Below are 25,124 nucleotides of genomic sequence, written 5' to 3'. Positions count from 1 at the left end.
GATCAAAATTGTGCTCTGGGAGCAAAGATCAGACATCACTTGAAGAGTTTACATAAGGCCTGTCTGATCGAGGAGGAAAAGAGATGAATCTGAGCAAAGATAGTGAGTTATTTAACTGTGAGAATTATGAAACATGGGACCAGGACTGGATTCATTAATTTGGTCACGTTATATGAATATTCCAATTGAAATAACATTGAAGAACTGTTGGCAATGTCCTTATGTTGAGGTCAAGTGTAAAAGAAAATCCAAATACACTTCACACAACAGACAGTAAACGGCAAATTCATTTTTGTTTTTAAATACAGAGGGAATAAAGAAAACTTTAATAATAATAATAATAATAATAAGGTAAAGAATTTAATTTATTAGGTAAAAAAAATAGAAAAAATAAGTAATGATTAATTTATTAAGCCACTGATTTATAAAATATTATTTATATGTATAATTCTATTATTATTGATGTTATACAGGTAGTTATGGTATTATTAATAAAAATAAAGAATTGAAGAAATGTATAACTTGTTAATAACTTGAATAATAAAGCATTATTTTTTTAAGTATTATTTATAACAATAACTTATTATTATTATTATTGTTATACTCATCTTTTATAATAAATAATACAAAAGAAATCCATAACTTATTAATTTATTAATAATAAATCATCACTTTAAAAGTATTTAGAATAATAAGACGCATTTAAAAAATCACAACTAATGAATAATTTATTAATAATAAAACGTTAAAAAGTACTATTATTAATTATACTATTATTAATAATATTATCAAAAATATATATATTACTTTTTTTAATTATTTAATACAGGAAATGTTTCTATTTTTTATTAATTTTATTTAGTATTTTATTATTGCTGTCAGAGTTTAAATCAGTATTTCAGCCACATCTTGACCAATCAAACTCTAAATTATGCATTGGATTATCTGACTGCAAAAACCTGGATTCCCATTCCCTTATTCCCATTCCTCCACAGGTGTGTGTGAACCAGTGTGTATGAACGGAGGGCGATGCGTCGGACCAGATGTGTGTGACTGCGCGTCAGGCTGGAGGGGAAAGAGATGTGATAAACGTGAGTACCAAACCTAATCCTGAAAACGACCTTGAAGCGACCTCCTTACCTCATGTTAACAAATGTTAAAGTGTGAAAAATTCCAGTTTACACATGAGACCCATCAGTCACAGCAATGTCCTCTGACCCCAGTGACCCTGAGCACACGGTCCACTCTCCCAGATGATTTAACTGTGTCTTTAAACATAAACCTCTCAGTTGTAATGTAACATTTAACAGGAATTAGAAGAATTGTAGTTATACAACATAGAATCCACACTTCTGTCAGGACCACTATCGTCAAATACGGTTGACGGTTAGCATACAGTTGGCGGTATGGTTCTGTTCTGGTCAAGAACTCCCTGCGCATCCATGCAGCCTAACATGGATAAGAGCAAGGAGAGCAGCGATAACCAAACAAAACAGAACCAACATGAATGTATTTCTGATATCCTTAATTCAAGATTTTAACGTACAACATAATTCGAGGTTTTATTCTGATTCAAGGGGAATCAGAATGCCAAATCCTGTCTGAGGAGAGGAGGAGCTGGGGATGGAGGAGGGTAATAGCTCCTGAGAAACGCGATAGCTGCTGATAATACTGAAGGAGCTTATACACTCACCTAAAGGATTATTAGGAACACCTGTTCAATTTCTCATTAATGCAATTATCTAATCAACCAATCACATGGCAGTTGCTTCAATGCATTTAGGGGTGTGGTCCTGGTCAAGACAATCTCCTGAACTCCAAACTGAATGTCAGAATGGGAAAGAAAGGTGATTTAAGCAATTTTGAGCGTGGCATGGTTGTTGGTGCCAGACGGGCCGGTCTGAGTATTTCACAATCTGCTCAGTTACTGGGATTTTCACGCACAACCATTTCTAGGGTTTACAAAGAATGGTGTGAAAAGGGAAAAACATCCAGTATACGCCAGTCCTGTGGGTGAAAATGCCTTGTTGATGCTAGAGGTCAGAGGAGAATGGGCCGACTGATTCAAGCTGATAGAAGAGCAACTTTGACTGAAATAACCACTCGCTACAACCGAGGTATGCAGCAAAGCATTTGTGAAGCCACAACACGCACAACCTTGAGGCGGATGGGCTACAACAGCAGAAGACCCCACCGGGTACCACTCATCTCCACTACAAATAGGAAAAAGAGGCTACAATTTGCACGAGCTCACCAAAATTGGACAGTTCAAGACTGGAAAAATGTTGCCTGGTCTGATGAGTCTCGATTTCTGTTGAGACATTCAGATGGTAGAGTCAGAATTTGGCGTAAACAGAATGAGAACATGGATCCATCATGCCTTGTTACCACTGTGCAGGCTGGTGGTGGTGGTGTAATGGTGTGGGGGATGTTTTCTTGGCACACTTTAGGCCCCTTAGTGCCAATTGGGCATTGTTTAAATGCCACGGCCTACCTGAGCATTGTTTCTGACCATGTCCATCCCTTTATGACCACCATGTACCCATCCTCTGATGGCTACTTCCAGCAGGATAATGCACCATGTCACAAAGCTCGAATCATTTCAAATTGGTTTTTGAACATGACAATGAGTTCACTGTACTAAAATGGCCCCCACAGTCACCAGATCTCAACCCAATAGAGCATCTTTGGGATGTGGTGGAACGGGAGCTTCGTGCCCTGGATGTGCATCCCACAAATCTCCATCAACTGCAAGATGCTATCCTATCAATATGGGCCAACATTTCTAAAGAATGCTTTCAGCACCTTGTTGAATCAATGCCACGGAGAATTAAGGCAGTTCTGAAGGCGAAAGGGGGTCAAACACAGTATTAGTATGGTGTTCCTAATAATCCTTTAGGTGAGTGTATATGTATACAGTGATAGGCGTCGTATTCCTATAGGTAGACGTGGATCAGCTGAGAGTCAGCGGATGCGAGCTTGACTAACGTGACCTGCCAGAACTGACGCTACGCTTGATTTTTGATAATGTGTGCTGCTGGTTTGAGCCTTGTTTCTCTATTTGTTTCTGTTCCGCCAGCTGTTTGTCTGCAGAAGTGTTTAAACGGAGGTGAATGTTTGGGGCCGAACACCTGCCACTGTAGTCCCGGCTGGAGGGGGAGTCTCTGCCAAATCCGTAAGTGATTCCCATCCCAAATGTAATTGTTTCACCACAACCACACCACGGTGAACCTCAAAAGACTCGCTCGAGTTCTCTGTAAAATAATCTAAATAGCATCTCTTCTGTTCCTGTGCTCTGCGGTTGTTGGTGATAAACAGAGAGATCATCTGTGTTTCGCAGGGTAGTAAGAATTCACGTTTACTACTGAAAGTAAAGCGCGACGGGTGTCATGAGGGTGTAAAGCGCGACGGGGGCCAAATTATTGTACGTTTTGGCGTTCTCATGAGTTTGGCATCCACTACTTTTGACAAAAATAATATTACAGCGACCAAAGGCTCATTATGTTCGGCAATGTTAACTAATTTCACGAAAACTTTTTTTGTTTAGAAAAACATGCACTAATTATTAACTCTTTCCCGCGTTGACATCATTTTCCATTTTTTTTTCCATTTTACAGTAGGGGGCGCTATTACGCATCTTCTTAAAGAGGAAAGAATCTCCAGATGAAAACACTGAAAAAAAAAAGAGTGAAAAAAATAATATATATATATATATATATACACTACGTTCTAGTCTTTGATTTTTTTTATCAAAATGTTGTCTTTTTTATGAAATTTACCCACATTCAAGTGAATAAAGATATTCAGATATTCATACAACAAAATATTCTTGGGGCCATTAAATGTTTGTGAAAATTATCAAAAACGCTGGTGGGGAAAGAGTTAAAAAATAAACAAATAAATAAAAATGTAAATAAATATATATTTCTTTAGGAAAAACATGCACTAAGGAATTATTCACAATCAGACAAGGAATATTTACAATTCATATTCAATATAGTTTCATTTGTATGTTTTTCATTTCTGCCATCAAATGTGCATATTCCATCATTTTCCATGTACTAACCGTAAAAATGGACAATGTGACTTAAATTTGCAATCTAATGTTCTGAAGCAACCATCAAAAATGTATCTACGACTTAAAATATAACTTTTTTGCAGCAATCTGTGAACAGAGGTGTTTGTATGGAAGCCGATGTGTCCGACCAAATGTGTGTGCTTGTAGAAGTGGCTACATGGGAACTCTTTGCTCTAGAAAGGTAATTATAAATAAATAAATACTTTTTTTTCTTTAGAAAAACATATATATATATATATATATATATATATATACACTCTTAATAATAAAGTTTCCAAAAGGCAGTTTTCGTGAACCATTTTTGGTAATTTAATCAATTAAATTAAATTATAAAGAAACTTTTGTGCAAGGGAAAGGCTCTATGAACGTTTAAAGCTTTCCATGGAACCAAATGCCAATAAACAACCTTTATTTTTAAGAGTTTCTAATTATTTTACAGCTTCCTGTCCAGAGAGGATAAGGGAATTGACATGAGGTGTCATTGCTGCACTGAGGACACTGGGCCCATATTTTACTACTTATTAACCTGACAGGGTTACAATATCGTTTTCAATTTGTAAATATCATATCTGAAAATATTAATTTATGTATAAGGTATAATATAATGTTTTTTCACGCTTTTCAAACGTTACTATATTTGTGAAAATGATTCCTGAAATAAATGAGTGTATTTCACGAAACATTTTTTGGCTCTTTTGACTTCTTTCTAACATCCACTCACATTTGTGTCATTCCGTTTAGTGATGCAGAAATGACACGCTTCACCTCTAAATGACCTTTGATTTCTGAAGGTCTTTTTTAATGCGTTGCAGTTTAAAGTTAAGTTTGACAGAAAAACGATCTCTCTTGTTATTCAAGCCGAGGCACAGACAATTTAGCATCCTCTGCCATCCTTCCTCCGACTACGTGGCCTGAAACTCAGTTGCACTCTATTTCTCAGAGGACGTCCCCTTTAATGTGACTGGAATGTTAAAAAAAACACGTAAACATGCTGTTTGTGTCACGCCTGGCGGAGCGTGCAGTGGCTGCAGTTTTACCGCAAATACAAACAGACATCTCGGTGACAACACAAACAAGCATCTAAACTAATTAACGGCCATTGATGGCGGCCATTAATGAGTCAGTCGCAGATAGTTCCTCTCATGCATAGCTAATAATCCAGCTGTTTGTATACGATTACCTGAGGTGCGCAAAAAGAGAGAAAAGGACGGTAAACATTAAACAACTCGCTGTTGTTTAACGCTTTCAAACTGTGGTTTGAAAGGGTTGCAAGGAGGCCGATTAGTGTTTGATTTATTGAGTATGAATAACTATATAAAGCACAGACTACCATTCAAAAGTTGGGTGTATTTTTGGAAAGACAATGTTTATTATAGCAAGGATGCATTAAATTGGTCATTTAGAATGTTACAAAATACATATAAATGCTGTTCTTTTGATTAATCAAAGAATACGGAAAAATATTAAAGGATAATTCTGGTATTTAGCACTTTGAGTCTCTTTTCTGGTTTGTTTTGGATGAACTTGGGTCCTGTCTCGACTTTTTGACTCGTTTAGAATCGCCTTTGACCGCTTCAGAGTGGCTGGCTACTGGAATGCATGAACATGTCCTTAAAACAACCCTTAACGTTCGTTTTCAAAACTCTGCAACTCACCGAGTGGTTAGTGGTGTTCGTTGATGATTAAAAACAAATATATCAGCGCAATGTATGATTTCAATCCGTGTTATTTGCTATAGTGGAACTATTTTTTCAGATACCTCACAACCGCGTATAAACTTCCGCTCGATATTTGAGTCTGAAGCGTTAGCTCAGTAATATCAACGAGCAATGAGTCCTCCAACAGAAATCAATGGAATTTTACAAAATGGCAAATAAAACACGACAGAAACTGTATTTCGCTACTCTACTTGTTTTGGAACATCAGCAAACACCACTAACCACTCGGTGAGTTGCACAGTTTTGAACGTTAAGGGTTGTTTTAAGAACATGTTTGTGCATGCCCGTAGCCAGCCACTCTGAAGCGGTCAAAGGCGATTCTAAACTAGTCAAAAAGTCGAGACAGGACCCATCGTCAAAATTTCTGTGTCCACCACTCTAGTTCATCCAAAACAAACCAGAAAAGAGACTCAAAGTGCTAAATACCGGAATTATCCTTTAAGCAAAACAACTGTTTTCAACATAAGCAATGTTTCTTGAGCAGCAAACAGCATTTTAGGATGATTTCTGAAGGGTCATGTGACACTGAAGATTGGAGTAATGATGCTGAAAATGTAGCTTTGTTTTACGGAGACCCTAAAGGGACATATGGTGAAAAATAAATAAATAAATAAACGGGAGGAAAAAATATACGTCAAAACTTTTTTCATTCTCTCGCAGAAGTTTTGCGTTCCCCAGAGAAACTTTTAAGTTACTGTTTGTGAAGGAACTCCAAGGTTTTTGTGCGGGAACTCAAATGAACGCAAAGAGAACGTCTCAGGGGAACGCAAAAGCATTGACATATTTTTTTTTTACTCCCATCTCATTTTTTTCCCCACCACCATGTCCCTGTAGGAGCTCCGTAGCTTTGTCATCACATATTATATTTTAAAATAGAAAACAGCTATTTTAAATCGTAATAATTTTCATAGTATTCCAGTTGTTGTTGTTGTTTTTTTGCCTCAGACCCCATTCATTGTAATTGCATGGATAGCGATAGCACAGGTACGTCTGTGAGATGTCTGCTAAAGATCTGGAAAACATCTGCTGTGTAATACATCTGATAAACATCTAAGAAAGAGCAGTTTTACATACATTCTAAACCATAAACATCTTCTAGATGTCTACATGACATCTGAGAGTATTGCAGATGAACAAAAACATTCAGAAAAATACATATTGCAGATGTAAATGCAGACATCCAATAGACATCTCTGATATGTCCGTGTGCTATCAGTAAACAAAAACGCCACAAAACTGTTTTGAAAGTTGTGAAAATTACCTGATGACCAAAACATACAGCACATGCCATTGTAAAGACTACTCGTTTTAAGCCACGCAAAATTCATTTTGGCCTCCAACCTGACTAAGGTCTGATAGCTAAATGATGAAAGAATTTTCATTTTTGGTCCTGGTCCCTTTAAGGCCTGCCTGTCGTCCTGCACAGGGCTTTCGACTTTTGCGAAGTATTACGGAAAGTCATAGGGGATTTTCAGATAACTCTTCAATTAAAGACATTAAAAAATCCTGCACGTTTAGATAATGCAACAAGTTCACAACTTTAAGCACCTTACAAATGTGTCCGCCCATGTGTGTTTGACTGAGTGTGTGTGTTTCCCCAGAGAGGCGTTCCTCCCTGTCTCGTACCTCCCGTTAAGATGGCATGACAAAGAATTTCATCATCTCACTGTCAGACTTACCGCCACAGGTGGTGTGAACTTCTACAGGGTGGGAATAGAAACATGAGGATTATGGGAAAAACGGAAACCTGGATTTTAATCGTAATACTTTTGACTCCATCAAGGCCAGTCAATTACTGACAAACGGCGACAGACACTTCCATAGAGAGACAGTGAGTGAAGCGCGCGTGCGTTAAATGTTCATTTGAATGTCTGCCAAGGCAAGCAAACATATGCTCAAAGTCTGTTCTTTTGCTCTGAATCTTAGTGGTTTTGGAGCTAAACCGTGGAGAAAAATAGTCTCTGTCGATGTCTTTTTATTCAGCATTTATGTTTGCCTCACAAACGTATCAACACAGATGAAGACGTGGGAAGAATTGTCTTGTTACTTTAAGTTGGACCAAAACAATGTTTGAGTCATTTGACCCCAAAAATATAAAGTATAACAGTAACGGAAATATAATGAAAAGTTATTGTTTTTCTTTTGATTTTGAAGTGGCCTACATTTGAGCTCCATGGGCTAAATTAACTTTTTTATGGAGTCTTCTTAACCTAATAAAAAAGGCATTTATTTAATTCTCTTCCAGTTAACGTTCAACAGATTGCTCTCAGTCTGTCCTTTAGATCTTGGAAATGTCTAATTATAATGTGACCTTGAGAAAGAAATTTATCGCTATGAAGTCTTCAATCGTGTAAATATCCTCTGGGTAATGCATCTAATTTGCGATTAATCAGTCATGTGCATAATTCATGTACGTAATTATAATCTCAGTACACATATGTTTTAAAAGCAGCCATAGTTTATGCTTAGGCTACTTAGAAAATGCATATTAAATAGTTAGGCTAATATATTTGTACTAGAATATGCTATAGAATATTGCTATTATTATAAATTAACCATTGGTGTCTTTTATAATTCCCACATTGCAGCCATTTATTAATGGAAATTTGACACGAGAAGTTACAGTTATTTAACATTAGTCAAGAGGGTTTTAGGTAATCAGCTTTACTTTGTATTGCAGTACGCACTATTATTTCTTTAATAATATGTGTTTTAAGGTCTCTTTAAGCACATGGGGCCACATAGGAAGATTAAGCCATATATTTGTGTTCTTACCTCCTTCAGTGTTGTTATTTAGCATGTTGAGATGTGTTAACTATGGTGAGGATGATGACAGCCTTCTAACATCTTTTAGTCAAGCTGTGATTCTCACGCCATGTGTTATAATTAAACCTGTTGGGGATTGTCCAATTTATGCTATATGCTCTCTCAATCACACTTTACTAGTCTAGAGGTCATATTGAAGGATTATTGATCTATTGTTTGAACATGACATGAACCATGAGGTGAGATATTTTACTGAGTACCAATAAATTGTTTTCTATGGACTTGACTGATTAGCAGTAGCAAACATTCTGACTTAAAGTGGTTACAGATTGCAGTAAAAGCGGCCTCAACATTGCTTGGAACTGGAAGAACAAGAAAATTGTAAGAAATGACAAAGAACTTAAATGGATGAAGACATGTTACCTCATAGCTAAATGTTATCTTAGATTGTAGATAAGCATAAGCATTAAGCTAATCTAAACAAGTTATTGTATCAATGTTTTCCTCAAGTCACTTAGGATAAAAGAGTGCTAAATGAATAAATGTAAATTAGGTTTGATTAGCTTATCTAACAAGTTCAATTAGTTATGTGATTTATTTATTTGGCAAGTATTCATGTACTGTAGCAAGCAACCTACGGTACGCCGCTCATTAATGCAAAAATAAAAACATTCAGGGTGACAAAAGAGCCGTCAGCTTTATGTCAAGGTCTTTATCACCATGTCTGGGTATATTTTGCAATAATAACTGTAAATTATTCCTGTTGCATTAATTAGCTGGCTAAATGTGTCTATAGAATCCGATTAGTAACATTTAGGTACAAATTTATGTCTCCAAATGGGCTAAAACTGAAATGCCATAGTCCATGCAGTCTCTGAAGACCATCAAGCAGAGAGATTAGATGAGGAAAAGGGAAAAGCTGAGAAGAAAGAAAAGCAGTTTTCTGGTCAGATCAAATCTCTTGCATGAGGACTCAAGAATAAACCAAATATTGTCCAGAAACCCATCACCTCAGACTTTCCCCCCTTCCTTTTTCCTTCTTTCTCTTGAGTAGTAAAAGGTGCTGGAGTGTGGTCCAAAACTACAGTAGTATTTACTTTTTTTCCTTGAAGAGATCTTCTCTGGGAACACTTTTCTTCTGCTGCTCTCAGAGCTGTCTGTCCCTGGGCTCCAATTAGTTGCCTTTAATGGTCAGCAAGGGCACTAGAGTGACCCTCATAAGGTTCTCCTGCCGAGCAGAAGAAATAAAAGCATGAAGTGTGTCTCTCATCTAGGCTGGACTTTCATATGTTTCTTTACCTTATTATATGGTCTCTCACTCTGTCTCTTCCACTCTCTCTCTGTCTTTTGTTGGGTTTAATGGGTTGTTCCTGTTACATAGTTGTGAACTTTAGAGTGATTCATTCAAAATTAAAACCATAAAACATCACAGAGTTCACTAAATCCTTTGTTAATATTGTCTGATGTTTATTCTGTTTTATAATTGTAATCTTGTGAATGATTCACCTATGCATAAGTTTCTTTTCTTTTCTTTTTTTTACCCACATTTTTTATCAAAATGTCATAACTCAATCTTCCAGTGAAATTCCAGAATTCTCTCTGGTGACCAGGGTTGCCAGGTTTCCACAACAAAACCCTCCCAATTGCTAATCAAAATTAGCTCAATTACATTCCGGGGGGTTTCCCCTGTGAAAATCTCGCAACAACCTGCAGATTTCAAAAACTATCCACAGCGACAACAGTGTAAAAGTAGCCTAATTTCACAGGAAAACCGTGGACCTGTCAACACTGCTGGTGACGTATGCCGGACTTTTCCAATTATTTAGTCTGCTTAAACCATGCCCCTTTCTTACATTCAACTGCAAGCTCGAATTCAGTTCCACCTTCATTGTCCCATCCCACATTTTTTTCTTTTTCGATGATACATTTCACTCAGATGTACATCACAATATGGAAGATATGATCTAATCCGTTACATATCAACTTTAAGGACCTGGATGTTACAAAAGACTAACATGATGGAAGGGGTTATTGGGGTATAAGAAAAAGCTTAAACATTGAATACGTTAGCATAGCACAGTTAGCACAAACAGCAAACATGTCAACATCAACTCAAACCACAGTAGTAAAATTATTTAAAATTCACCCAATTTTTCACTTAATTGGGAAGTAATATGGTTTAAAATGTTTAAAGTGTAAGTGTGATTTTAGCATTTTATCTAATATAGACTGTTATTTAATATACATACTGTAGGATGAGCATGAAAATGCACTGCATAACTAGATGCTAATGGTCTCTTGGTGCTTCTGTGCAGTAGACCAGCATCTCACAGATATGATTTGCAATTGCCCTTAGCACTTGGATTATGTTTTCTGGCATGGTTTCAAAATAGATTAGTTAAAGTGTGTGAATTTATGTAGGTGGACGGGGCATCCTTTGTATGGTGACCTGTATTTAAAATCACTCCAAAACCATAGAGAGAAAGATGCCAGAGACTGTGCAGTTTTTGTTGAGGCTTTGAAAGAGTTCTAATTTTGCAATCTAATCACACTCTTTCCAACTGAGTTTAAAAACAGGTGCTTAAAAAAAATGTGTGCACAGAGCTTGATAATCTTGCTCCACAGGAAGTTAGGCCTTTAAAATGCTAATTGGCACTCACCTTTGCTCAACTGGAACCGGAGTGTAAACTATGTCATATTGTCTATGTAAACTTGGAGCTGCAAAACTGTTCAATACAACTATGAATTGTTTCATGCTCCACTTGCTTCCACGAAGGCGGGTATCCAGGAAACCACTGCTATAAGCCAATGCCTGGTTTCTGCAACTTACCAGGAGCTTTCACCTGCAAATTTAAGTGCCAAGCAAACTCTCAGAGGATTACAATGGCGTATCTTTGTTTTGCATCCCAGCAGGCACTCTTAAAGATTAGAGGCGATGCTGTCAGGATAAACAAAAAAACAGTTGGAGCGTATGTTTGGGCCACGGGCGGCTCATTGAGGATGCAGCACGCGCATTGCGTTAGCATGTTAGCTCTGCAAGAAGAGCTTAGAGGGTTAAACAAATTAGTAAAGAGGTGTCATGTGAATGGATAAGAGAATAGATTTATCAGTTAACTAATTTGGACAAACTTACCAAAAGGCTAAAGGGAAATCATTGGGAATTTAGATGTAAATGAAGGCCCGACAAGTTCGATACATTATGATTTGACTGCTCATAAAACAATTTCCACACTAGAACTTTAAATCACTAATATGGGAACAGCACACTAGATTTTATTTTTGTTTTCATGCCCCATTAGTTCACTTATATTCTTGCCAATTTTCAAACATTAACATGTACACACTGTTTGTGCTTCTTGCCTTTAAAAGGTGGAATGACAATCTCTAGTGGTGTGCTACTGACATCTAGTGGTGGTTACATGAAAATTTGAGCCTAGTGACCTACTACTGAGTCTAACTAAATCAGGGGTGTCTAATCCTGCTCCTTGAGGGTCACTGTCCTGCAGAGTTCAGCTCCAACCCCAATTAAACACACCTGAACCAGCTAATTATAGTCTTACTGGGCATGTCAGAAACTTCCAGGCAGGTGTGTTGAGGCGAGTTGGAGCTAAACTCTGGAGGACATGAACAACTGAACTAAACCATAGAATATGACTAAAGATAAAAAATGATCAAGTAAATGTTTTTCATAACAGAGTGTAACTAACTTAATAGATAAACCAAAAATGAAAACACTGCCTAAACTAGCATACAAAAAAGCAGCAATGCATTATATGGTGAACTCTAACTGATATTTTTAGATGGAACACAGTATGCGCTTGCAAGAGACATGGACACACCTGGGCTGTTCAGTCAGACAGGGCATTAAAGAGAAATAGGATGACAGCATACAAGAGAGAGCACACTTATACAGTGCTAATTCTGTGAGCTACAAGCTAACACTAACTGCAGCTACTGGTTAAAAGACTTTTAGGGTACATTTATGCGACACTGATGTACAATAATGGAAAAGTTTTTCCTTTGCATTTTTCGTGTACAGACAACGAGTCAAAATGAAGTTCACACGGATCTGTGAAAACGACTACACTAGGGCTGCACGATTAATCGCACTTAAACCGATTTTCACAAAGGCTGTGATTATATGTTATGCGCTGCTTGGCATTGATGTACGGCTCGGTAAACGCTGCTCTATCTGAAAGCACTGAGTTTGAGTCACTTATGTGCATTTGAAAAAAGCAACACGTGTCAAACATCTTTCCAAACATGAGAAGCATTTATGAACCTCTTGTCCAACAAAAGACATTTAATAACATGCTTTTACTCCCAACTCACTTCATAATGACAGTTGAGCATCCTTCTCCAAGATAATGCCCAATAGGGATTTCCTGGAATGATGTGTGTTGTTGTTCTTATGCGGTGGGGCATATTTGGCGTGTCTGCGTGAGACACCCTCTGGCGTTCAGGTGGAGCAGCATTTACTACCGATCAGCCGCACTGCACTGACAAGCTGCTCATTAAATAATCGTAAATAATGTAAACTTTCAGAACACCAATGTTCATTACACCTACAAGTAAGCAAATGATTGCAGCTACATTGATAGTAACACAATTGATTTAAGTAAAAAGCTCTCCAATAACTTTCTTCACAGTCTTTCTCATTGCTAGCATGTCAAACAGATTTTTTGAATTACAATCTGTCAGATTTGAAACACTGCCCCCTATGTGCAGTAAAGTCCCAACTGTGTCTCTCCTTTTGGACCTGAAGTGACCCATAGCCCATGTGATACGAATTTTACAGGCAACGACAACAGTCTCTGTCTGTAAACTTTTCTGGGCTAAATTTAGCACTGGGTCAAACAACAAGGTTGCTTAGCTATTGCATACATATTATATAGCATGCAAATACATGTTTAAGCCATAGAGAACATGATATTTTAAGCAAACAATATCAGGAGCGAGAGATGAATGGACTAGAATGAAGGGACAAAAACAGAGGTGGGTCTTGTCAGAGAAAGTAGAGCAAATCACCAAGATCACCCAGAGGACCCGGTTCCCAAATATTACAGCCCAAAGGAGTAACAAACATCCAAATCCCTGTATGTGTGTTAGTGCGTGCATTTATTTATACATCTTCAAACGTCCTCCTTCTTTGGGCCATGACAGGTGCCCCTCAGCTCCACCTGTCCATCCTTTTCCACAGCCACATGGTAGCGGACAAATCCAGAAAGGGATCAGTCATTCAAGAAATGGCATGCTGAAGTGCCACGGGGCCACGGAAGATCTCTGGACACCGGATCAGACGCAGCTGCCCCCCGGCTGCTATTTTCACTCAGCTTAAAGCACCATGGGCAGCCAGCATCTATGCCATGGACTACCCACAACAACCAGTCTGTCTCTGCACGCCATGAAGTCCACTGCAGGCGAACGAGGGCTAACTCATGAACATCCTGCACACGATACCCAGAGCTTACCCTCCGACCCTGATGAGCTCGACAGCGGCAGCGACAGTTCGGAGAAATCCACGGGGAGCCCAACGCGGGGCCACAGGGAGGCGGGGAGACACAGAGGAGGCCGTAGACTCTCAGGGGTCAGTAAACAACGGCAGGCAGCTAATGCTCGGGAGCGAGACCGTACACACAGCGTCAACACCGCCTTCACGGCTCTACGCACCCTCATCCCCACGGAGCCGGCCGACAGGAAGTTGTCGAAAATCGAGACTCTGCGATTGGCATCAAGCTACATTTCACACCTGGCCAACGTGCTTCTGCTAGGGGAGGACTGCAGGGACGGGCAACCGTGTCTAAAATATCAAAACATCTTACAAAGCAACACCAACCTCAAAACCCCACCAGTACGACCCATCTGCACCTTTTGCCTGAGTAACCAAAGGAAAATGGTGAGTCCTTGAAGGTGGCGAAACTATCAACTTCTACCTGTTGAGTCTTTACAGGTTGGGCTTGCCTGAAAATGTCCAGAAATTGTGGCGTATTTGGGAATATATTTGCATACCAAACTTTATTGGATTTCATGTTACTTGCCAGTAGTATTGCAACTACCTTTCCTCGAATTGTCCTTTTAGCTGTTTAACAGCAATAACGCATGCCTGTGTATTTCACACAGAATTGTAAACTGATATGATAAAATTTGTGCATGTGTGAATTCTAACACCTTTCAATTATCATCTACTTCTGCAGCTTAGAGACGGGGAAAAGCAAACAACTGCGTGACAGCAGAAGTTCTCTGACTGACTGCTGCTATGTACAAGCTCTCAACTTCTGATTGTTTACATGTATAGAGACATCGCCTTGCACAGAGACAAGACTTTCTGCTGTATGTTTTTTATTTTTATCTCTGAGGACAGACAAAATGAGCGACAAGAAGAGAGATCTTCTTTAAAAGATTCTTGAAGAATCTGCACTTTTTCTGCATTTCCTATAAATGTGTTGCTTCTGCATGTGTGGCCACCTTATCAACTGTGTATTGGTTAATGTAACCAGAGAATATGTGTAATGTTGCACCTGGTGGGAGGCTATTTCAGTATCAGATATAGTAAGCTACACCATCCCTTGCCTTAAAAAACAGTCTTGTGTCTGCCTCTTGCTCGTCACATGATGGTAACTGAAACCTTGCGGTTTGCAGTAGTCGCTGTCAGTACAACGGCAGGCAAAATCTCATCCCCTCCCTCTTGTCTCCACATCTAAGCTGGGACCCCAATCCCAACATGGCTCTCAGGAGACTGCACACAAGAATCTAACCTCAGCACGAGAACTTGGATTGGGCAAAGCATTCTAAATATTTATTAGAAAGTTCAAGTGGCATGACTGAATGCTAAAGGTGGAAGTATTTCATAATGAGAACATAATCTTCCATGTCTTGGGAACAAGGTACATGATCCCTAACACGAGCCTTGGGTCATGACCCTGACCCCAAATATGATATAGTCTTGTCTCAAATGCTACCCGCAGTCCTTGCTGTCTTTCTTTGAGTCCAGTTTGGTGACGTAACGCCGCAAAGACTTGACTAGACATAACGCCGCATAGACTAGTCGTGTAAAAGCGCGCATCAGTGCATGCTCAGGGAAATGGGTACAACAAGGTCACACTGCAAACACAAAAGAGAAGCTTGTGCTTATAAATCATAGAACACCAAATTCGGTATTGTGGATTCCATTGACATTGTGTGAGAGAAGGCCATGTTACCACAAGTCCAAATCACAAGCATATACATGTTGGGCCCTGTTTACACCTGGTATTAAGGTCACCTGGTCTTGGTCGATCTTATCACAAGTAGACGAGGGAGACACGTACCTGTTTACACCTCTTTTTTGTCCACTTTCAACCACTTCTGTCCTGCTTTCTTCGATAGTAAGGTCCATGGGCGGGTAAATGTATTGGCTTTTTCAGATCTTTCGATCTAATGGACAAATAAGCTTTTGCAATTTACATATGAACGCGCCGGAGACGCCGGAAAAACACACGGAGAGCAACAGCTTTCGTTTCTGCACTGACAGCCACAAGACCACATTGAACGCTGTGAGTGTATGTTAGAAATCAGGAATGGTGAGAGAACATTGTGCTGGGTTTGGTTTTTTGTCTTCAAACCAAGCTTGGGTCTTCAGCCAACAAAGTTTAAATCCCGTCTGGCTAGCGCATTTAACATAATGTTTATGAATTAGGTCAGTAGGCGGAGAGCAGGAGTTTTTTTGTGGCTGTTCGAACAGAATCGACAACATCAGCATCTATACTACGAAAGCAATCCGGTCGAATGCGAGTGGACAAGCTCAAAGCGTTTCAGGCCGTTTACACCTGTATTTAGCGTCGTCCACTTCATGAGTTCACACTTGCATATAATTTAGTATGGGTTATGCGTATTTGGCGTGCTCTCTGGGGGGAGGGCTCCGAGCTTTGAATTGTGGCCCGAACCCAGAGTACCCCCCCCCCCCCCGGTTGTGATAAGAATAGTTACGACTAGAAGTGAGGAGATGGGGCGGTGGAGGGATACTGATGATATACCTCTTATCGTTATTTGGGTTGATTGGCTGAATGCGCCCCTCTCGTGTTAATCAGGTTAAATATCTGAACGTGCATTTCCCGAACTTTGTTAATCAAACATAATTTGTGATCTTAATACCAGGTGCAAACAGGGCTTTGGGCATGCTACAAGATTGCATTTCAAATCATGACTGCTGTCAATGTAATAGTGTGCACTTGATGCCTCATTTATAAAATGTGCGTATGCACATATTTGATCTTAGAGTGTGTGTATGCTAAAATCCATGCCAACGTTCATTATTAGTTTATTAAAAGTCTTTGACTTTGAAAATTGCTTAGTGCCACGTCAGGGTCTAAGCAGACATACAGACTTGTTCTTTGGAGTCGGAGCACTGCAGGTATTTGGAAAACTAACACAATTTTAAGATCATTTGCGATTTATCGATTTCACATCTGGAAGAGAGGATAGTTCTCTGAATCACACGTACGCACATTGGAGAAATGATAGGAAGATCAAATGAAGGACAGTTTCTACACAACATTTTATTAATGAGGCCCTTGTCAAATACACAAACTTTCTCCACAATTGTATCTCCTACAAACATGCAAATAGTTATATGAGAATGAATTTGCACCAAATGGAACCAAAATATTTATGAGACATGAGTAGCTGGTAATTCCTCTGGTTCCTCAATTCTCATTGGCTATTGTTAACTGCAGCTCTTTTGCTTGTCGAAGTGTGCAAGACTTAAGGGGCAGTTTAATTTAACAATGGTTTTGGGGCAGGGGTAGGCAAGTTTGGGTCTAGAAAGCTGCTGTCCTGCAGTTTGGCTCCAACCCTGAAAAAAAAACCTCACTTGCCTGTAGCCTTAGTAATCCTGAAGACATTGATTAGCTTGTTCAGGTGTGTTTGATTATGGTTGGAGCTAAAATCTGAAGGACAACGGCTTTCTAAGACCAAACTTGCCTTCCCCTGGTTTGGGGGAAAGGTCAAGCAGCTTCTGGCTTGTATCATGCGCTAGACTCAAGTACACCACTGAATTCTCACATGTGCTGAAACTTTTGTTGTATAGTTTACATTATTAGAAGAGGAATCACAAATTTGAGCCTAACATTTACTGTGATTACAATTTAGTTTATTTTCAGAATCTGCACCTGCTATTTTAATATTTAAGGGTGAGTTTTACTTTTGTAAAAGCATCAAGATGTAGAGAATCGCCATTTATAATCCACAATGTTTACCCGTGTATCTTGCACAAATCAAAACTTCCACTTGTAAGGTTTTCCTGTATTTTTGTAGACTGCATGACTTTTTTTCTTGCATTCACTTTGTGAAAATGGAGTTTTTTTTTTCCTTTTACTAAAGATGTGCAACCAAAAAAAAAAAAAAAGTGCAATGGAAGTATCATACTACACTGGAAATACTGTGACATGGCTTTTGTAAGTCATTTGTAATTTTATTTTTCCCCACCAAAATAAAGGTCAAAGTGCATTATGTCAATATGGCCTACTTCTAAAACAGTTTAAAAACTAGCCTGTCATTCTAATACTTGAATTGTCTTCAAAAAGTAGTCCTTTGCACATGCCAAACATTAAACAAGCTGCTATTTAATGATCAAATATTTTTGTACAAGAAAAGTCTGTTCTTGTGACTTTTTCAAAACCAATAAATTATTTTTTGAAAAACATGTTCTGAATGTGGTTCTTCCTGGGTTTTGCGGTGCCCTCTTGTGAAAGACATATTGCACACCCCTTTAAAATGGTGGACTTAAATCTGATTTTACAATCATTCAAAAACCAGCATGTTAAGAATAGGCATGAACCACACACAAAGCATATACTTCTAGGTCTTTATTTCTTAAAAAAAGTCAATTAGTTATTCAGTTTAAAGAAACTGGTGACAAATAAGATGGAGATACATCATAGAAGTGGTTGGGAGTCATTTAAGGGTCTTTACAGGGTGATCAGCAATTTGTTTTCAGCGCTGTACAGTTTCATAGGCAGGGAACAGAACGCTGATGGATGTTATGGGAGAAGGACTTAACCCGTTGGCAATAACATCACAATGAGACAAGCTGACTGTTCTTTCCTTTGTGGACACTGATCATGACGGGGCATGAAGGCATCAATACCATATAGAAAAGGGAGTCTTAAAAGCAAACAAGGCAGCCTGATCAAAATCAATGGAATGTCAATTCATAAAGGAATCATTTTAACAATAATTTAAGATGTCCAAAGTGTATTGACACTTAAAAGTTCCTTGAGTGAGTAAATAATTACAAAGGTTGACCACAACTTTTGTGCTATTTTAAGTGTAAACCTTTATATTAGAAAAAACTGTTAAAATTAACCATTTGTTATAAAGCCCTTAAATGACATCTAAATGTTATGGTTTGAAAAACAGGAGGTAGAATCAAAAAAAAAAAAAAAAGCCAAAAAGAAATAAAATTAGAAAGACGAGCACTTCTGTAACAAAACATTCTGCTGACATTGTGTTTTAGTCTGCCTCCTCTTCCTCCGATTCAGATTCTGGTAATAAAAAAAAAAGACAACAGGCAAAATTAATATCATGAGCCATTTAAAACAGAAAAAAAAAAAAAAATGCTTACCCTCCTCAGCATTTTTCAGCCATTCTACAAACTTCTTCATCTGCTCCAGGAAGACACTCTTTCCTTTGGCCACATGGGCTTCTGCATACCACTTCAGAATAACCTCCTCGCTCAAAACATCAGCTACAGGCAGTCAAAACAAGAAAAAGAAAGCTTCAAAAAACAGATATAACCTCTGCATTCCACTAGCCAAGTAACATTTTTGTACAAAATTACCATAGTGTCGCAAGCCTTTGGCTTAAGTGCATAGTTTTGAAAGGATCAAGTACAGAAGACACACCTTTGTAAAGAAGCACAACGATCTTCTGGAAGGCCTTCATGAAGTGGATATTGTCGTAGCAGTACTCCTGGATCTTCAGCAGGAGGGTGAGCTCAGACAGGCCTTGGGAGGTGAAGGCCTTCAGCAGTGGGCTGTATTGCTGCAAAACAAGTTAGCAGAAAATATTACTACTGGTAAAATTCAATAAAAGGAAGTAATGCCGCTTCCATGAGCGATGTAGATACCTTCAAGTGTTTGATGGCTTGCTCTGTGACGAGCTCCTCCTTTTTATTCCACTCGACGGCGCTCATGACACTGGTCCACACGATACCGATCATTGTCTGCTCAGAGATGCTCGTTTTCTTCATCTCCTCACGAACGTAGGCAATGATCTGGGGAACAAAAACACATTAGCTGATTACGGCAACAATAAACCTGCATAGCCAAAATATGGATGAATATTAATCAAAATCTTTAATATTTTAAATAAATCATAATATTTGGATGCCTATTTAAGAAGTTTTAAATCTTTAAATTGAAAGTGGGAAAGTAGCACAGCTGTTGACAAGACAAACTCACGTCTTTGAGGGTCTCGCCGCGGGACATCAGCTCTTGCAGTTCTTTCTGAAGCTCTTTGCGCGCTCCAATGGACTGCTGGTTGCGAGCAAAGTCTGAGAGCTCCTTCAGCCCGGCATCGGTGAAATATTTTGAGAAGTGTTCGCAGCTACGCTTGTTGGCAGGGAACAGCTCCTGTTTTGGGCAAGAGGATGATAGGTAAGAAAAAAAACTAGAAGTCTTCACAGGTCCACTTAGAAAGTTCAGGTCCAAAACTTTGCCACGGGCGTCAGATATTCTCTTAAAATAAACCAACTCCAATATTTTATTTAAAACAAAAACATTAAATCTGTGACAACGTAATTATCCCCCTTCTGTCAATCCATGCTTCTATGTGTAAATTACCAAAGACTCCAGAACACCGGTGCAGCAGCGGCGCACACCTCAAACTCTGCTCTGCAATACCCCAGCCATATGAGAGAATGAGTATGGGAATTTGCTTCTGAATATTAACAATTATCAATTTCCTTGTCATTTGAGGTGCAACAAAGCTTATGAGCCCTTCATCTACTAGGAATTGCTCGCCCGAGCAGAAAAACAATGTGCTGTTGCCAGATATCGATTACAGAAAACCATCTAGACGCAATTAAGGCCTAACCAACCAATTAAACTAAACAATAACTAACTATATTTGTGTTTTTCAATGTGAAAATTCAAAGGAAATGTTGTTTTATATATATATATATATATATATATATATTAGCCTTTATAACTCCCAATTATTTACATATCAGATTTTCCCTGAGTTGAGTCTGCAGTACGATATTTACCATTAGCCTGTTGTCCATGCCAACTTTACGCAGGCTAGCAGCAACTGAGTTGATGTCTTTTTCGTTGATCCAGGACTTGAAGAGTTTCACAGCGAAGGCGGCAGACACCCCTACAATAAAATCCAGACGATGAGTTAGTTTACATAATCTTTACTCAGAAAGTACTGCTGATAAACAAGTCTGTCGTTACCTTCCTTGACCAAGTTCTCATTAAAGAGGCTGCTCAGGATGGAGGCTGATATATTGCCATTGGCCAGCAGGATTCCGGCAAGCATGGCCAATTTATTCCTCTCTGACTCGGTGAACCCTTTTAAAAACAGCAGCAGCTGTGAGAAAAAAAAAAAAAAAAAAAATGATATTATGGGACTTTCCAGATGAATAATGACGCGGTCTTTGTTTGACTAACAAATACGTGATAATCCTTATTTCAACAATTTTGCTTACCTTCTTAATCTCCTCTTCAAACCCTTTCTCCAGGTACTTGTAACGCCTGATCAGCTTGTTAAAAACCTACAGCACAAGGTGAATGTGTTGAAACATGTAAAGAGAAAGCCGAAAAGTACAATTTATATCCATCACAGTGACATTAAATCAGAACAAACTGAAACGTGAGACTATTTGCCAGTCAAGCAGTTTATAACGGTAAATACCTGAGCGTACGCCTGCATGGTCTCCAGGTCTTCACTTGCCGTGAAGAGGCAGAACTCAGTACGGGTCAAGTCATCAGACAGAGTCCCTCCTGGGGCTGAAAAAAATTTATATATACAAATACAAGATTGAATTAAGATGGTTTTTCAATTCCAGCCCACTGAAATAGCCATAAACAGTTGCTTACCCAGCATTCCTCCAGCCACCAGGATGTCGAAGAGTGTCTCAGCATACCGGCGGTAATCGAGCTTGGCACCAGAGGCATCAAGGAACTTTGCAACCGCTTCCAAATCAGTGCCAGTTTGGTTCAAGCCTTGAACAATACTTTCTTGAAACTGAGTAGGGTCAAATCTCTCCTTTTCATCTGTGGGGAAATGAGCGTTTTAAAATGGGCGGCACTTTTATTTATTTTTTTTACAAGGAAGTTCCTGAGGCTAAGGGTTTAATCTCTTGAGGGGCTTTCGCACCAGAGGAACCTTTTCATAGTTCCTAGAACTAATGGCGGAAGTACCAACCTTTTGGCGCATTCACACCGCAGGAACTGGGAATGATTTTAGCTATAGGAATGCCTTTTGGGGGAACAAAATTAGCTCCTACTAGGGGTGGGAATTACAGGGTACCTCACGAGACATGGCTCACAATACTGATAATATCACGATACAGCAATTCTGCGATAATCTATTGCTAGACAATCCTTTAATGATACATCACGATATCGGTCTATGAAAACAAAACGCCTGTGAAAAGGTTAAGTGCAGGTTTTTCCAGACTTTGGACTTATTTTACTCACACTGTTGCTCGCAATTCCGTTAAAAATCTTTTTCTTAGGACATTTAACAATGTTCACATTCCCTAATTAATTTGTTGAGAAGCCATGAAGTAATGATGCTGGGAGCAGAGAAATTTATTTAGAGCGTTATTTTCTTCATTAAAATATTGATATTTGGTGCCAGCATATCAATTCTTGTATCGGACGGAGAAGGACAACGGTATATTGCCCTATCGATATTTTGTCCCACCCCTAGCTCCTACTTCAGAGTAGGATCTAACCCTGCACAATAACAACTACCAGCGGCATAAGTGCACGCTGATTGGCCGAACGCACACGAAACCAGTACCAGCCATTTAAAAAAAAAAAAAAAAAAAGATGTGTAAACAGATTATAGTTTATATTTACTCCATGAACGAACTCTACAAACATTAATAGATGGACCTCTCGACCTTTACGATAAGGAGAAAATCCAACGCAACTTTAAGGGGACCAAGTGAAACATAGGCCTAATATATTTCTGTTCAACCACGCGGCAAACACTAATATTTTTTCATATAACCTACTGTCTATTTTCTTTGTATAACAGTTTTATGGAATAATGTTTTAGACAGGATTGCTAAACGGAGAATGGGAGTGCTGTGTGCTCAGGCTCAAAATAACCCATCAAAATAAAATTAACAAGCAGCACAACTTCAGAGTTCCTACTGGCGGTGCGAATGCAACCAGGAAAATGGCCCTAGGGGAATATTTAGTTCTCAGGGAACCACCCTGGTGGCTAGTTCCTATAACTAAGTTCATAGAAGTATGAAATGCAAAAAAGGCTTTAGATACCACAAAGCCCCAAATATGATCATCCTCATACAAAGGAACCCACATCGTGAAATTTTAAAATTTAAGCCAATTAAAAATTGTCATGTAAGTGAACAGCTTACTTCAGTTTTTAGCTGAGTGGTGTCTTATGAACAGACTCTAAATCAATTTAATAAAATTATTTTACTGAATATTTAGTTAAATCTCATTGAAATATCTTGTTAGTAAAAATGTACACACCGTTTTTCTCTGAATTTTTCTACGGACTGCTTAGTACTCCATCACAGCCCCCTGGACCCCAGTTTGAGAAGCCCTTATGGTTAGGCTACTTACCTCTTTTCCTAGTTTTAAAACGCTGGCCGGTAAGCGTTGGCTTTTGCTGCTTTTGATTATTCATAAAAGACACCTATGAAAAGAATAGCAATGTTTAAGAACATTTCATTGAAAATCACAAAGAAACCGCATGTAGATGTGGCAGGACATTTCCAAAACCAAAAATAACATTCCAATAGAAAATACGCAAAACAATACCCTTAATACTTTAAGCGATTTAAACCTTTAATAATAAACTAGTTTAATTAGTACCAGTGAAACCTGTAGCAGCTAATTAATCCAACGTGAAAGTAATCAATCACATTGTCTCGTGGGCAAATTATATACGTTAGGGTTTATTATTGCTCAGATAAAATCCAAAACTTGTTTAATTACTACTTGCATATGTTGCTGCATAAATGTATTAAATAGCGTTTATGTATTATTATTTTGGGGGGTCTGAACTGCAACTCACGCGCCGGGCACGCGCTAAAGCTAACCGGCTAAAATGAGGCCTAACCACTCAAAACATTTTTTAAGAGCCACTTATAATCACTATTTACAAGTATTTCAGACCAAAAAGAGCGCAATGCCAATATTTGACTGAATTAACATTAAACAACGGGAACTATTAAAGGTATTATCGTTTATGTTAAAATGATATCATGTCGCGAGCTCCGCCATCATGGTTTAAACAGTTGATCATAAACGTTAGCCCAAAAAACAGCCATCCTTATAAAAAAAGGATATACAACAACTCAAGTTTGAACTGTATACGCTTATTATACGTATATAAAATACATGGTGGGCTTACCGAAATGAATTCAGATAAAAAACGGCTTTTTGAACCAAAGAACAAAGCAAGACAATAGCAGGTCCAAACTCAACACACAAAACCCTCCCTGATGGCAAGAGCCTGATGCGCCTGCGCTGAAGAAGAACGGGGGGGGGGAAACAATGGACCCGTCCGTTACAGGGGAGTGCGGGGGGTTAGAGAGGTGTTTATTGATAAAATAATGCTAGTTAGACGTTTACAACTATTGTTTTGTAACTTACAAAACTTAAATATCATAAAAATGTTCGTAGAGTAAAAGATTTACTCGCCTTACTATATATGTGAAAGTTCATAAAAACATACCCCCTCCCAGCTGACAGTGATTTGTAAGCCCAATGCGGGTCATACCATTGTAATGAGGGGGTGTGATTTTTTTTTTTTTTTTTTTTTTATCGCCAAGGGTAAACCATAAAAAGCATTTAGTTCAATTGGGTCAGCACGCTAAGCTTTGATTTGCATATTTTTGTATTATTGTAATTTTCTTGACATTTATATTTTAAGCTAAATATAAAAGATTTCCACATATACTTTGATATAGTAGGCTACATAGTGTATTATATACCTAAATCAAAAAAGAGTTTCATGTCCATTTATTCCATTGATAATTAGCCGAGTAAGTGAAGTGAAGTGATGTGAAGGTCAAGTATGGCAAACCATGAATTTGTCTTCTGCATTTAACCCATCCAAGTTAGTGCACACACATTAGGAGTAGTGAACACACACACACACTGTAAACCGTGGTGGACTGGACACACACACCCAGAGCAGTGGGCAGCCATTCACTGCGGCGCCCAGGGAGTGATTGGGGTTAGGTGCCTTGCTCAATGGTTCCTCAGTTGTTTCCTGCAAGTATTGAGAATCGAACCTACAACATTCGGTTTACAAGTCTAACAATAAGGCCACAATAGATCAGCCAAAACCTGCATCTGCTCTGTGGACAG

At 38.6% G+C, this 25,124-nt stretch overlaps 3 protein-coding genes across 3 annotated transcripts in view; 2 read left to right on the top strand and 1 right to left on the bottom strand.

The window, feature by feature from the left end:
• The window catches only part of LOC308702495 (von Willebrand factor D and EGF domain-containing protein), a 64,677-nt gene extending 59,922 nt beyond the window's left edge, over positions 1 to 4,755 (top strand). Inside the window, exons 29-32 of the mRNA XM_081385391.1 lie at positions 996 to 1,091; positions 3,080 to 3,175; positions 4,162 to 4,259; positions 4,518 to 4,755. Of these exons, the coding sequence (XP_081241517.1) occupies positions 996 to 1,091; positions 3,080 to 3,175; positions 4,162 to 4,259; positions 4,518 to 4,538 (311 nt within the window). The 3' untranslated portion in view covers positions 4,539 to 4,755. The remainder of the gene's footprint in view (positions 1 to 995; positions 1,092 to 3,079; positions 3,176 to 4,161; positions 4,260 to 4,517) is intronic.
• Positions 4,756 to 13,767: 9,012 nt separating this feature from the next.
• On the top strand, positions 13,768 to 14,936 carry LOC308701706 (transcription factor 15). The gene is made up of 2 exons (XM_081384107.1): positions 13,768 to 14,458; positions 14,757 to 14,936. The coding sequence occupies exons 1-2, from the start codon at positions 13,907 to 13,909 to the stop codon at positions 14,787 to 14,789; spliced, it is 585 nt and encodes a 194-aa protein (XP_081240233.1). The 5' UTR covers positions 13,768 to 13,906; the 3' UTR covers positions 14,790 to 14,936.
• Positions 14,937 to 18,389: 3,453 nt separating this feature from the next.
• Positions 18,390 to 24,432, bottom strand: bzw1a (basic leucine zipper and W2 domains 1a). The gene is made up of 12 exons (XM_081384106.1): positions 24,163 to 24,432; positions 23,370 to 23,442; positions 21,642 to 21,818; positions 21,457 to 21,551; positions 21,251 to 21,316; positions 20,997 to 21,132; positions 20,807 to 20,916; positions 20,001 to 20,171; positions 19,667 to 19,813; positions 19,443 to 19,581; positions 19,163 to 19,285; positions 18,390 to 19,082 (listed from the first exon to the last, which is right to left on the bottom strand). The coding sequence occupies exons 2-12, from the start codon at positions 23,431 to 23,433 to the stop codon at positions 19,051 to 19,053; spliced, it is 1,260 nt and encodes a 419-aa protein (XP_081240232.1). The 5' UTR covers positions 23,434 to 23,442; positions 24,163 to 24,432; the 3' UTR covers positions 18,390 to 19,050.
• Positions 24,433 to 25,124: the final 692 nt, after the last annotated feature.

The sequence above is a fragment of the Scardinius erythrophthalmus genome (assembly GCF_964197995.2).
Source record: "Scardinius erythrophthalmus genome assembly, chromosome: 14".
NCBI lineage: Eukaryota > Metazoa > Chordata > Actinopteri > Cypriniformes > Leuciscidae > Scardinius > Scardinius erythrophthalmus.
Note: the sequence above shows the minus strand (reverse complement) of the source record. Positions and strands in the feature narration are given on the sequence as shown.